At 40.8% G+C, this 15,539-nt stretch overlaps 1 protein-coding gene across 4 annotated transcripts in view; it reads left to right on the top strand.

Annotated features, from left to right (window-relative positions):
* Positions 1–15,539, top strand: part of PRKAR1B (protein kinase cAMP-dependent type I regulatory subunit beta) — a 100,796-nt gene that overhangs the window by 70,250 nt on the left and 15,007 nt on the right. For all 4 annotated transcript variants that reach the window (XM_040590949.1, XM_040590947.1, XM_040590948.1 and 1 more), the window contains exons 8-9: positions 6,641–6,701; positions 10,231–10,352. In XM_040590949.1, coding sequence (XP_040446883.1) covers positions 6,641–6,701; positions 10,231–10,352 — 183 coding nt within the window. The remainder of the gene's footprint in view (positions 1–6,640; positions 6,702–10,230; positions 10,353–15,539) is intronic.

The raw sequence follows: 15,539 nt of genomic DNA, 5'->3' as shown, positions 1-15,539 counted from the left end.
TTTGTACATTCGTGTGAGGGCAGGTTATAGTGTCTCTGCACATTTCCTCAAGCCTAAGAATTAATTACATCATGTTTCAATGGCTGCATTTCATACTTGAAGCTAAGTCCACCATTATGTGGCTGGTTTTTCTGTACTCATTTTCAAGATGTAGTAGTAGCTGACTTTAAATTCCAGAAACATGGGTTTCAGCCGCTTAGCCCCTAACCTTATGTTTCTCGAAAGTTGCTGGATATTTGGATGTAGAAATGCTTCTGCCTTTAAATAAGGGGAAATAATATTTAAGATATCTTTTGTAATATATCATTTAAGAGGGTTTTAAAACTTGAGAGTGAGCAGGTTTTTTTTTTTCTGTTTCCAAATACTTTTGTCCAAGAGATCAATGACCTTTTTCTCCCAAAGATACATTTTTTTTTTCTGTAGTCAGATAAAGCCCCTCCATAACCCAAGATAGTTTTTTCTTTCATCTGCATTCCTTCCCGGCCATGACCAGCCACATGTTTTCTCAGTCTAGTGTTGAAATTTTATTCAGGTTGTAAATATTTATTTCCAAGTTATGCCTTCAGATCCACACTTGCCCAAAAGATTTTATCCTGTCATGAGACACTTGCCTTTACCTCATTTCTCCTTGCAGGCTCTATTTTTGTTCTTTGCTTTGCATTTAGTGATTTCTAGTTTTTATTCCTGCTTAATGCTGTTTTCTGCACTTACGTGTCTCATTGATCCTGACTGGTTTATGGCATGAATAAAATGCATCTCAGGAGATTTGGGAGTTTGGGGTTTCCTTTTTTTGGATGGACAAAGCTTGATGCAAAAATTTCCTGCTGGCTTTTAGTTACACTTGTCATCCATTTATTATTTATCCTGTCTCAAAGGAAGTTTGTTAAAACAGATATATTTCTTTATCTTTCATTGTCTCAGCTTAGGTACCCTGATGACTTGAAGGTCACATTCAAGTTTGTTTTAGCAGCTGTGGTGATTGTAAATGTTGGGATAATTCTTGCTTTTCAGGATTTGCAGTGAACTTGCTTGGCTTTCACTGCAGTTCTTGACAATGTATTATACCATGAAATTCATTGTGCTAAATGGATTACAAAAAACCACTTCAGCATGTTCCCCCCTCAGTACACTCACGAATTATCTGTCCATCTGTGTGTTCCATTTATTTCCTAAAATTATCTGTGCTGAGTTGCATACTTTTCACTCTATTGCAGATTTTTTTATGTGTATGTTCTCTGTGTGTGCACACACACTCACACATTTGTGTATATATTCTATATTTATTTGCTTACATTCTTCTGGGAGGGATGCAAAGGGGTTTTTGTCATAGGATTCTCATGTAATTCAGTTGCTGAAATGTTGCTGCTCTTTTCTTACCATTTGGGATTCAAGAGCATCACAGAGTGGGGAACATCCCAGGGCAGCACAATATTTGTATTCTAAATATACCAAATACCACAAATACCAGAGAAGCAAATGTCTGTATCCCAACATCAGCTTGATCCCCCAGACGATTCAGTTCCCAGACTAAGGAAATCTGAAGTATTAATTGCTTGTAATTTCTGCTTTAAGAAGGCTTGATTCAGGATAATTTAACTATCCTCTAGTTCCCATGGTCCAAGATACCTGGTTCTGAGAGCGAAGTTGCATGGGATACAATACTTTTTGCCTATTTGGCAAAATGCTTGCAGAAAGGGACTTGTAATATTGGGATGTAAGTCACGACAAATCAAGGTTAGTCAGCTCCTAATGTTATGCCTCACTTTATTTATGCTATTTTGGCTATTTTGTCACCTTTTCACAGCTTTGAACCTAAGAACAAGTTCTTCAACTAGTGCCTTTTTCTACTTATATAAAATAGTAAGAAGACTTTGTGTTGCCGTAAAATGTGGGCTGCGTGGTAGCCAAAACATAAAGCAAATCTGAAGCCTGCAATCCATCCAACATCTGTGCAATATAGCACTGGGATCTTGTGGGCTGTTTTGTTTTCATGGCCAGTGTGCACTGTGACTCTTTCTTTCATGCTCCTGTAAGAATGAACACCCAAATCATCATTCAGTATCAGGTTTATGGAGGGATTAAACAGGGCTGAAGCAGTCCAGAAGGCCATTCCGGCACCTCCTGCCAGGATAACTCTTTTTATTTGAAACTTGAGCCATGCTTTGACTTTGAGTAGCCATTTGTTAGGCGTCATACTGAAGATGAGGATTTCTAGGAAGAACCCGATCAACTCCACCTGAAAAAATGAAGCAAGAAAGAAGACATGAAGAGTGCTGGAGAGGCAAATCAAAGAGGTGGGCAGAGGGGAAGACAGAGACCAGACTGGAAGAGTGGGAAGAAAAAATGGAAGAAAACAGGGGGAATGAAGAATGGGCAATTGGAAAAGAGATCCAACAGCCCTATTCAACAAGACCTGTTATAATCTCTGGGACTTTTTTCCTAGCCTGTGTATTGTTTAAGCCAATCTTAAGGCTTGCTGCAATTTGTAGTGGTCCTAAAACTGGCTTTGAGCTCTTTTCTGAGTGGATTGGCAAATGCAAATGGTCTCGTTTGTCCTTGGGACTGTTTCAGGGAGGAGCACTGCAGCTTAGAATATTAACGAGTCTTCGTAGTTAGCGGGAACCATTTTTTCAGAAGATGAGCTTGTGCATGACAGCTCAGAACTGGGGAGAAACTGAACAAAGGAAAGGGGAGAGAAGGAGAAGGAGTGACTATTGAAATAAGATATTAATAGGTTAGAAAAAGCAGAATTAATAAAGACTTTTAAAAACATGTCATCAAGAACCCTGCCAGTGCAGAATTATTCATGTACATTTACTATTGTTTTTATCTGGCTCAAGCAGTAAGATTTCTACTGCTTCCCTTGGGAGACTTTTCTGCAAGAGAATAATTCCTACGTTGGGAAAACTCTTTTGATATTGATCTTAAATTAGATTTTCTTCTTTTTGCCCTATTACTTTGAGTTATGTCAAGTTATGCTGTACTTAATTGCCCTCTCTTTCTGTCATATATCTGTAGATAATTATTACTGTCTACTTAAAACCCTTGCAACAATGCGTGCTAGCTCTGAGGATGACATACCAGTGATCCCAGTGTTGAGCTAAAATATACAGGCTGAATTTATTTTGCTCCTTTCTTATCATCTCTCCCCAACTGTTTTAGCATTTCTTCAGGCTCTGTGTGGTTTGGGAGCACTGTTTTGGAGGAGAGAGTACCAAACCAGAGTGTAGCACGCCAGGCGCCGTCACATCTGAGCCATGGAGATGTAGCCTCTAAACTTCATTCCTGGATAATGTCTTTGAGTATACAGACCAGAATAGCCTTGGCTGTATTCTTGTTGCAGTCTGATGTTGCATACCTGGTCTCACCTACTGTCTGTAAATCTCTTTCAGCTTTACAACTTTCCAGTTTTCTTCTGTTCATCAAACATCTGTGCTTTAGATATCTTTTTCTTTGCATTTCTTAGCTGTGTTTTCCAAATGGAAGCTCATTCTATTATTTTCTACTCCCATTTCTGATGTCTCCAGGTCCGTCCTTGTTATTTCCTTCTCTGGCAAGCTTTCACAGTATCGACTAGTCTGCAGATATCATTACTGTCCTATTTGTTGCTCCTTTTAGAAGATCCATGAAAATATTGCATAAGAATTAGCACATGTCCCAGGGAATGTGCCGACTGACAGTTCTGCAGAAATGACTTGAAGGGTAGGAGCAGTAGTTATGATGGTGATATGTACATTTATACAAGTATAAAAGGGACATCGGGAGTCAGGTGTGACATGCCTGTGGGAGGGGATTAGAAGGGAATATTAGGCTGATCAAGGAAGGTGGGAAGTAGGCACGTTCTCTCTCTTTCACAGGGAGAAAAAGATAATACTGGTGGGAATACGCACATGCTTTGGTTGGTTGTAAGATTTCTGCTGTTGGTTTGTTTTTAGCTTATGTTAGCTCAAAATCTCTTCCCCTTGCTCTGCTTGTGAAATCTTGAGCAGGAAAAGACACTCAAGTGAAAACAATGTGTGTGAGGGTGAGCCAAGCTTCTCCTTTCTGGAAGAGAAATTGGGATCTGGTTGTGCCAATTGGGATCCGGCTTCATGTGCTCTGAAAACGCAGAGAAAGCTTCTGTGCCAGCCTGGGCACCCTTAGGTGAAGCTCTGCTGTCAGGTGGCTCATGCACCCTGGAGGTTGTTGTTCTCTCCCCTGGGAGAGATGGAGGGTTGGATGGAGCCATCCGGCAGGGTGAGTGATGGGCCATCAGTTGGGTCACCTTGAGTTTCAGTGCGTGGGCTGGGAAATGGGACTTATAAGTTTCAACCACTGGTTCTTCCCTGGGCTCTTGTTCTCCCTTACCTTTGTGGTATCGTTCTGAGACATGGGATATTTAAGACAGTGTAGCTGTGCATTAAGTGGAGTCCCACTGAGGTTCTAGAAACAGCTACAATACAAAAGATGATAACAGAACATTTAATTAATTCTTTCCACTTCAGTTTTGCTTTTGCACTTGTCTTCACCATGGGTTCCGTGCTGCTGCCCTGGCTTAGTTAGCCAAGACATAACCCACCTGTTTTCCTGTAGGAAGTGATGGGCTTTTGCTCTCTGGGCCAGGTGGGATGCCTGCAATTCTTACCTTCCTGGGTCTTGTCTGCATCTCTAAATACTTGAAGCTGTGGTCAGGCGTCACTTATGGCTACTGATTACTGCTTCTTAAAATTCATCTGTGTCCGCAAGTCATTTAAAAAGCATTTTCCACATCTGGCCCTGGGTGCCCCAGCCCATCAGACTAAACCACCAATCTGGTTTTCCACAGCTGTCAATTTTGCTAGTCTCGTTTCCACTCGATTGCAGGGAGGAAAGCAACAACTGCGCAGTGTCCAGTTTTCCATTCTTTGTCTCACAGCAAGCTGTCAGGATCTGGCATGGTTTGCAGAGCCTCCTCCGTTTGAAGTTCTTTTATTTTTTTCTTTCTGGCACTTCAAATGCTCTCGGGGGCCCCCGAGGTTGAGAACCAGGTTTGTCAGACAGAGAGGTCAGACAAGGGTTACCGATGCTATCGCTCAGAGGCAAACTGTCATCACCAGACTCGGAAATTATGAACAGGGTGTGGAGGGGGAGACCTCGGTAGCTGGTGCTGCTGCTGATCCAGAGATACCTGGGAAGAGTGGCAGCTCCTGCTGAAGCTGCGGCTGGTTTGGAGCAGGGATGGCCCAGGAGGGAGGCACAAATGGGACCTGTCCCCAGAGGAGAGCACCCGGCACCTTCTGCAGGCGCCACAGCCAGAAGCTGGAGCCAAAGCCTGTTGATGCTGGTGGAAAGACTCATATTGCTTTGGTGGTCGTTGAATCAAGCCTCAGCTATACAGCACATGTAGGAAGAGGGACAATGTTTATTTCTCAGTTATGTCATTGCACTTGAGTACATTAGCCTTTCCCCTTTGCATAGGTAGAGCATTTCTGAACGCTTTCACATGGAGGGTGAGATGTTTCTTCTTTTCCTTTCTCTGTTCTCACTTTCTGCCTCTGCTTCCAGCACTTACAGTGCTCCCTTGGAGGAGGAATAGAGGAGTAGCTTTTTCTATGGCAGACACTGACATTTGCTTCTGTCTTCTCTGCCCAGCCTATAAATAAAAGCCATCTTTATTTCTCCTTTCTTCAGAAGATGAGTATGTCATCTCTGTGCTGTACTCCTGCTTTGTAGAGTTGACTGGCAGGCACCAGGCAGCCTTCAGCATCCACAGGGAATCTACCCAGGCAGAAACAATGCAGGCTGGCACATAACAGTGTGGAGTAAACTGCACGGTACCAAGGAAGACCCTGGAGTTCCTCTTTGGTACCTGGGAAGCTTTTCTTTTCAAGTCATTTGTGTCACTGCAGAAGGAGTTAAGGATAAATTAATTATTTTTGGTAAGACTGCATTGTATTTATTTATACCTGAATGTCCTTCAATAATGGATGCTGGAATGGCTACTTATGATTTCTATGTTTGTCAAACACTATATTAGCAGAAGGTGTATCTGTAATTTATCACACGATAAAATCTTAGTAGAGTGGGAATGACTGTGCTGGTGGCTGCGTATACATTGATGGATTGTCTGCTCCAAAATGCTTAAATCTTGTCAAAATAATAATATGAATAGGTTGCTCAGCAGTAATGATACATACAACAGTACACAGAATATAGACTAAGCTTTAAGATAAACGCTTTTGGCATTGAAGAGACTTTAACCTAAAAGGATGGGACCCGTGAGGGGGACATTTAAAGTTTTATCCTACTTTGTAATCGTGAATTCCCTTCTAGTGGGGCCTCATTGGTAACAAGATATATACTGAATTAACTAAACAGTTAATTGATGAAGCTCTCTGGCTTTAAAATATGTGCCTGTAAATAATGGATACAATTCATCCATGGTGTCCAGTAACACCAGTGAAGTCAGTGGAATTACACCAGGATTGAATTTGATTCCTTCTTTGCCTATCAGCAGTACAGCTTGCCCATTTTATGGGGAAACATTTGCCTTAGGCTGTTTATACTGGCTATGCTTAAGATTTGGAAGGGCAGGGGAAAAAACCAGAGCAGCTGTAGGGAGAAATCACAAAAATACCTTGTGTAATGCTCTACCTCCTTTTTCTCTCTTCTTTAATAATAGGGCAGCACGCTGAGAAAGCGGAAGATGTATGAAGAATTCCTGAGCAAGGTCTCCATTTTGGGTCAGTTGCCCTTTGGACTTGCCTGTTAGTTCCTCTGTTACACATGTTGGCAGAATGAATTTTGGTCTTTGATGGCACAATGAAAGCAATGGTGGTCAAACAGAAGGTCTCACGGTTGTGTCCCTTCCAAAGGAATGAAAGCATAAAAGGCCCTTTTTAGGACTTGTTTTTCTCCTTCTTTAATATGCACAGAACATGTGTTTGAAGGAGAAATCTTTCCTTAAATATGGGAGCAGGCATGCACCAGTAACCTTTCGGTAGCTGCTATTGCAGTACGGATTATATGGATAGAGGAGAAAGCAGTGCACAGATATGAATTTGTGATAAAGTCTAGTTACATCCTCCAGGTGATAGGTGAGAAGCTTTTTCCTGGAAGAATACTGTATTTATGTGCATAAACAAACTAACCTTAGAAATCAAAATGGGCTGATTTTTTTTCTTCTGTGTATTTTATAGCCCATGTCTCACATTCTTAAAACATCTGTTTAGCTTCTTGTCCTTGGATTTTGTTTCCCTTTGATTAATGTGATAGCCACGAAATTTGGACATGTTCTTGATGGCCTTCAGTAGGAAAAACAACAAACCCATAATGCCTGACCAATCAATCACCATTAGGAGAACAAAAGCTTCTAATGAGGAGGACAGTGTTAGACAGTACAATGAAATGTTGATTCTGTAGGAGAAACATCATGTTTCTGCTGGGGCTATTTTGAAAAAAACAGTTCAGGTTTAATTTGCTAGATAATTAAAGTATTTATATTTCTACATAAACAATTTCCATTTCTTGTTTATGGTATTCAACTACCATTTGAGCCTGAAATATGAGAGTGTCTTAGTGAAAATACACTTGAACTTCTGAGAGGTGCTACCCATGAAATTTTCAATTATATTTGTATGCTTAAAGTAAGGCCAAGTGTGTTGCTCACTTACTAATGAAGTTTTGTCATTTAAATGCCTTCTTTTATGCTTAATTTAAATCTTCCTAAATTAAGAGCACAAATTACACCAAATTACAATGAGTATTTAAAGAAAAAAGGATCTCTGCACCTGCACTAATGAGGGGCAATTACAACAATGAGACATCTCAAAACAATTCCAGAGTAGAAAGGTTATTCAAAGATGTGCTTCCTTAAACATGCAGTTTGCAATGTAATTATATCCTAGTTTGTAGTACGGCTTTTGAATTTCAGTAAAAAAAAAAAGAGGAAGGATTTAAAGATTTGAACCTTTTTTAAGCACGGAAAAGCAGTGGACAAAGTAACGCATCATTTCAGGAACAGAGGATTTAGGTGAAATGTGTAAGGATCTGTTTCACATGTCTAAAAAGTAGATGGCACCTGAGAAACAGAGAGATATTTTAGAAGTCACAACACAGCACTGAGGAGTCAACTTCACTTCAGGCCTTAATGTGGCCAGAACGTGGTGATTTCTTGGTGGAAAAACTTCTGCCTGCTTCTTATATTTATTTTTTTTTTCAAGGCCCTTCCAGCGTCTGTAACTAGCCATATAATTGTAAGGGCCAAATTTAAAAAAAAATAAAAAATCTAAGGATTTTTTAGATTATCAGTAGCTGCTTATAGTGTATCGAACAAGATACAATAAAGCCGTTTTAAATCTTTCTTCTGGAGTTTAAGTAAATGTAAAGCCATGAATTGTTATGTACAATTTAGAAATTGCAAAAAAATTGCATATGGTCTATTTTATTTGATACTTGACTTTAACTCTGCAACTAAAACTTTAGGAGTTTTATTGTGTACAATATTCTATATACTGCTCTGTTTGCAAGAATCATTAACCAAATGTGGTGGTGCAATTCCCTTAGACAAAAGAGAGATGCTTTGTGACTAGAGACAGAATTAGCTTTGAATTTTTCATAAAGCTGCTGAAGAAGTTGTTTCAAGAGACTCTTCATTGTTAATTACTGAGTTGTTTTTTTTTTAAACAAGATAAAACCTGCTCTAGTCTGTATGAAAGAGTTTTATGCTTTTTTTTAGTCAAATGGAGCACTTTTTGAATGTTGCATTGACGATATGGGCTCGGTCTTTAATATTAATGCTTCGGCAATGAAGGTCACAAATACACCAGGTACACCAGGAGAGTGCATGTGTGGGGAAAATATTAGAAATAATTATTTCCCAAACTGCAACACAAAGTGGAGTAAAAACGTGAATACATACGGGTGGCAGGCTACTCAAAACTTACCTTTGGTGCACTGATTACTTTGATCTGGTTTTGTTACCAGACTCCTTGTGTACTTCTGAGCTCAGCCAGAAGGCTTTTTAACTTTTAAGGAACAACTCTCAACCTCACACAGTACTTCTAAGCAATATTTTGAACAAAATGGGAAACCAGAGTCTGGAGAACAGCCCAGATCTAATCCTGGTGTCAGAAGCCATGTCTTGACTTCTATTAGTTCAATAATTCATAATAAGTAAGAATCAGCAGAGCTCTAGTACATAGATTTTAGCCCAGATTTTTAAGGCAGTGAAGGTTATATCATTGTATTATCTGTTTCTTTTAATAACTTTTAAACCTGTCACTTCTTTCAGTCAAACCTGATAAAAGTAGAGAAGTCCAAGTACAAGTCATTGTCCTGAATTATCATGTAAAGGGACAGAGGAGAGAGACACAGGTTGGCACCCCTCCCCTCCCCGAGGCAGGACAGGTAAAATTCATCCCTTGTGAATGCAGGAGGAGCAAGGCAGTGGGACAGCCAGCAGCCCTGGCTAAGCCGCTGTGCAGGCTGTCCCAAATTTGCCGTCTAGGTGTCACAGGGGATTTGTGGCAGCGGAGGTGGGTGGTCAGGCCACCCAGCCACAGGAAGCAGGCTGTATTAGCTCTATTGCTCATAAAATAGACTGGTAATTTTTTTCTTATTGTCGTTTACATGGAAGTTTTATAATTTCTCTCTCTGAGCGGGGGAATGAAAAGAAAACCACTCTGTAAACCATCCCGCTGGCAAATGAAACAGGGGTGCCACTTCAAATCACTGTACTGAGCCACCCATGCTACCTGGGTCCTGCCATTAGCGTCAGTGGTGTGTGGTGTCACCCACAGGGGAAGAGTCATCTTCTAGACCGGCATTTTTGCATCGCATATCTAGCAGCCCATCAGGAACTGGCTGAGAGCAACTGATGAAAAGACAGTAGGACTTGTTCTGACATCTGGTGTGGGATGTGGTAGAGAATCTCTGTGCTCCCGTATCGCTGGTGTCTCCAAACAGCTCCTAGGCTGCTCCAATCTGCTGCAGCATCAGGGCAGCACAGATCAGATCGCAGGCATAGGGAACCAGAGCCAACTTTTTTTGTGCCCAACTTTTAAGATTAGTATCTGGGTGATTGCTAAAGTGTGTAAGACACAATAAATACATTCATGTTTCCCAACTGGAGGTTCATGCAAAGTGCCTGGATGAAAGAAATGTTTCTTGTATAACAGAACCAGGCATAACCGAGCTGTCAGTTTAGATACGAATCTTCAGCCAAAGTTAGAGTCTTTTTATAATAAAGCTTTATGATCTTCAATATTTTAGAGTCCTTGGACAAATGGGAGCGGCTGACAGTGGCTGATGCCCTGGAACCTGTCCAGTTTGAAGATGGAGAAAAAATCGTTGTGCAGGGAGAGCCTGGTGATGACTTCTTCATTATTACAGAGGTAAGATTGGCATCTTGATAAGCTCTCATTTCCTGGTAAAGATCAAGACTTTGTATTAAAGGAAATCGGGTTCAGTTAAATCTCTTCTTCAGCATAAATCCAAACTAAGTCCACTCAAATCAGGAGAATTACTCACAATTCAAATGAACTCAAACACCAGTTCCATGGAAAAGTCTTAAGTGGGACGATCCCTGATTTCCAGTAAATTGAAGAGTCAGAGGAATTTTGAGGTGTGTCTAGTGCCTTTACTGTTTGAAGGTTTGTTTTCTACATGAGATTTTTCTTGTTCCAAATTGCCAATACTTCAGCCAGGCTGGCCAGCCACACAGTGCATTGATCATTGTTCCCAAAGGGACTTACTTCGGAGATCAGAAATGAAAATCTGTAAACTGGAGCAGGAGACCTGATCTGAAAATGGATAATTTGTTCTTTGTTTTGCCTTAAACTCAGTCCAAATGGCTGAGCCATTTTCTTGTTTACTGTCACACAGGCAGACAGATCTGTCAGGCAGCTGAAAACGCTGACATCTTTTTGGGAGATTATCTGACACTTCAGTTCCACCGTCCCACTTCTGCAAACAGATGCTGACAGGGTTTTTTCCCTCCTCTCTGACATAAATATTTAGATCCTTGGTGTCTCATACAAATACCTAGCTGCTGTGATATAACAAGTTATAAAAAGGTATTGGAGAGTCTCAGACTACGAATAATGAGACAGCATTAGGAAATGGTTGTATTTGTATTGAAGTAGGACCTTTTCACTACCAGCTATGAGTGGGCATACACAAATATATAGACCAGGAATGACCAAAATATGGCTCTGTGGTGACAGTTCAAGAGCATATGCCAGGCCAAGTATTACATGACCAGCAACGAGGCAGCGATGGCACAGGAGCTAGGAGGTGATCTGAATCCCTCACTGTGAGAGAGGGTGGGTCAGATGGTGTAAGGAAGCTGGTATCATTGTCTTGCCTTGGGATCCAGTTGTATGTACACAGAATACATCTTTGGCTCCATCAGGCTGCTGTGCTGTCATGTGGTTTAGGAGGAAAGACCCTGCCCCGCTCAGGTGATAAAGAGCTTGTACAGCTCCCATTCTGGATGGCTTAGAGGCCAACAGGTTTTTCTTTGCTTGGTCCTTATCTGTAGATTTTTTGACAGGTGCCTCTATTCAAGGCAGCCAGAATTTGGTTCATAATCAATATCTGATACTTAAAATTTCATCATTCTTTCCTCTTGTGTCTTGGAAATACATATTTGATTTATGAACATCGTTTTCCTTCTGATGCTCGCAAAATTGTCAATGCAAATAACTGCACCTGTACGTCACACAGTTAGACAGATAAGGAACTTCAAGTATGTGATGAGCAGTGCCCCTTCAAAATAACAGTGTCAGAATAAAAGGGACTAGTTATTAGATAGGATTTTTTTTTTTTGTCAACAAGATATTTAGTATATAAGAAAAAATTAGGAAATGTGGAATTTTATTTCTACTAGTGTTATTAGGTGTGCTGTTCTTCCTTGCAGCAGTGTGAGACTAGGAAAACCTAATTTTCTTAGCCATCGAATCCCATGTGGAAAATTGGCAGCTTGCTTAAGAATTACCAAGGGCCTTTCTTTCCCCCTTCTTGATGGAACAGCTGTTAAGACTTGAATGGGTAGAAAAGTATTAACACTACATACTGCATAATCATAAACTATCTGCTCGCCTCACCCTTCTGCTATAAATCTAACATAGTTTCACACTTTAGAAATTGCCTGTATTTTTCTACATTAAAGAATGAACATCCAGTATCAACTGTTTCTTGTGCTGCAGTAGTATTTCTGCCTGCTCACACATAGTTTAAGCTTCGTATTTTAAACCTGAGTTCTCGGGAGTTTACATCTTTGATGTTAAACTTTTCTGCAGGAGAGTCGATGCAAGCAGCCAGGAACACATTATTCTACAAACTGGTTGAAAGTAGTTTTGGCTGGTTTGTTGTCACAGTATGTTGAAAAGCCATTAGCTTCTTTCTTATGTTTTTAGATGTTTGTGGCCTTATAATCCAAAACACTAGAAATGCAGCCAATTTGTTTGGCTGCTTTATATGCAGAAACCATTTCGTATATCACCGGAATGCAGTCTCCTTTGGAGCGCAGCACATCCAGTAGTACAAAGCTAAACTTGCCACACAGTTTTTGGGCAAGATACTCATTTATTTTAAGCCACGGTCATCCATGGCATGCCTTAGACCAACCAGTTATCAATTTACAAAGCTTTGGTGCACCAGCACCACCGATACTGGTTCCAAGTAGGATCTTGTCACTCCTATCATAAAAGTTTCTCTGAGACATCCAGGACTCACACGAGGATTTTAAGTTGCAAGTACAGTTTTGTACGAACTTCATGAATTAATCGTTCTTTTCTGGTTAGCCTGCAATGCTGCCTTCCCCTGTGACATCCCTTTGGGATACCATCTTTTAAGTATATTGGTCCTGCAGAAGGACATAGTTTGTAAGGGAATTGGCACCTTCAAGATTCACAGACTGAAGAGCAACCATTAATCCCTTTTGAAAGGGAGACTTCCAGCCGCGGTAATGATCAGAACAGCAATTCTTGCTTTAAACTGGTTAGTATGGACGAGAATATTTAGTCTCCTCCTCCTGCCAAGCAAGCACATTCACCTTTTCTCTGTTTTTCTTAGTGTAACCTTTCTTTCATGGCTTTCTGTCTACCATCTCGTCTCCAGCGTTGCAGAAATCGTAGAAGGGTGCAGGTTATTTGAGGTGCAGGCTGTATGCATGAAAATGCTACAGTGCCCCATGGAGAGCAAGGCTGCAGCAGGAGCTCAGCCAAATTATTAGAATAATAGAAAATGTGCACAGGGAAGAGTCACAGGAAATCAGATCATTTTAAGTCCACTGCTCACAAAGCTGTTTAGGGTTCATTTTTTGTTAAAAAGTGTAATGAGAAAAGTATTACCCTGAGATTCCAGGACAGCTACAGGTTTTCTGCCATCTTAAATCTGCACAGGCCCTTGTAAGATGTTTACTTGCAGTGGGTTGGGTGCTTTTTCGTCTAAATCTTAAGCAGCCTTCAACAAGATTTAGTTTTAATATTCCTTAATTTAAAGGCTGTGATTTTTTCCAGAGATAGAATTATTTTAATGTTTATACCGTATTCCTTAATTTGAAGATAGGATCAGAAGTGAATGTCTGCTTACAAAAGCAAAGTAACCACTACAATGAGATTGATTTACTGGACTTGAAACTGGTGTTGAAAAAAAAGAAAAAAAGAAGCAGCCCTACAGTTTCTGTCTTTTCAGATATTTCCAGGTCTTATTTTCCCACTATGGTTTTCACACAACAAACTTGGGCTTTCCCAGACCAGACAGATGTGGAATGTATCTGCTGGATTCCAAGGTCATGGAATTATCCCATATGAGATTCCTGGCACAGAGGTGAAAAACTGTAAGCACCATGAAACAATTGTTGCCATAAAGAATTATATTTTGGCAAGCGTGAATCATAACAGATGTACAGTTTCTAACAAATAAATTTGCAGTTGTACTGTACACTGCCACACTGTGTACCCAGCAGTAGGGAGGGTTTATTCATCTGACTTCAGATAACACAAATATTTTTAGCTAGCATTTTAAAGTGGTAGCTTGCAAAGGCATGTGAGCTTTGCAGAGTTAAATATCCCAGCAAATGTGAAGACCCTTTAAATGAAATGCCAGTTGAAGTTGAATGGGGGCTGATTTTATTCCCAACTCGTGCTTTGCCACTGACTTCAGCTGAAACAGTAGTTCAAACTAGTGGAGTAGTGCTCTGAAACTGGAAAGAAATGAGGTTTTGCTGTTGTCTAGGTTACTGAGAAAGGTAGTGACAATAGTATTAAAAATAGCGGTTATGATCATGTACCACTCTCTTAAGTTCAGCTGCCAGCTTGGCTGGGTGGCGCAGTACCTCGAAGCCTGTAATGCAGCTGCCAAAAACGCAGGGACCTGCAGCCGTGAAGTGCCCTGCTGGGTCTTCCAGCTCCCACCCCTCCCCATGTCAGATCATTTGGATCTACTTTCCATGACCGAGCACCGTATACGGCACACAGATATTGTCACGGGACTCCGCTGACTGTGCTCAGGGAGTGTTTTAATCTCAGTTGCATACTGAGAGCTTGCTGAACTGCTGCCATATGGCCCTAATACTCCATAAAGTTTGACATGGCTTAAGAAAAATGCATGCATAGACGCAAACGTACGCAGGTGTAGGAGGAGAGAACAGCAAAAGGTTTATAATAGTGCCACACTGCACCCAAAGAGCACAGCTTGTAACTGTCCTTTAAATGTGCTCTCCGCAGCCTGTCATCCCCTCGGAGGACGGCTTGGTTTAAGTGGTGCAGACAGCAGAGAAATAAAACTGCACAAGAAGTAAAACATTTCCAATTAATAGCTGGTCGAGCTGCCCAGCAATAGCATGCAGCAGCCTAAAAATAAAAGACCTAAAAATAGAAGATAATTCACAGGAGAAAATTCAAGGAGAAATGGACCCATTATGCCAAGTAGTTTTACATTAGACTTTTGGGTTTAACTTTAAAATTTAGTATATTTAATCACAGATTAGTGCTAAGTTACAAGGGGGTAGTTGCACCCTCCTCTGCAACTCCTTTGTGTAAAGCACAAAAAATCTGGGGATTTGTGTTCTCTGTTGTTATCCTGCTGGCTAGAGAGGAGGCAGAGTCAGGGCATCTGATTTTCAGTCTCATCTGTATTATCAGTCCAGTCTGTGGGCAGAATGTTACCCTCCCTGCTTTTCCATCAGTGGGAATAATCCTAATGACGCTCCATGAAAGTGAGCAAAAGATTAATGGGAAAAGACAGAAGGTATCCGTCAGTACTGAAACCAGGCGGTAGGTCTAGTAAAACTGACAAATAAAGAGAAGAAAATTCATTGATGATGCAGAAATCCTTCCAAAATTAATGCATAGAGCTGCCTCGTTGACAGAAATGAATCAAATGACTTGATAATGATTATTTGTCCGGCGCTGTTCTTGCTGATCACATTGAAAACAGTCTTGTAATCCTCAGGGGGCTGCTAGCTTTCTTGCTGCTGTTGACATTTCAAGTCAGGGCCACAAACTGGCTCCGGTCTGGGCAGGATCCGCTGCGAGTTCTTGCTGAGAGTGTACTTGAGATACTGTCCTGTAGGT

The sequence above is a fragment of the Falco naumanni genome, chromosome 4 (genome assembly GCF_017639655.2).
Source record: "Falco naumanni isolate bFalNau1 chromosome 4, bFalNau1.pat, whole genome shotgun sequence".
Lineage (NCBI taxonomy): Eukaryota > Metazoa > Chordata > Aves > Falconiformes > Falconidae > Falco > Falco naumanni.
Note: the sequence above shows the minus strand (reverse complement) of the source record. Positions and strands in the feature narration are given on the sequence as shown.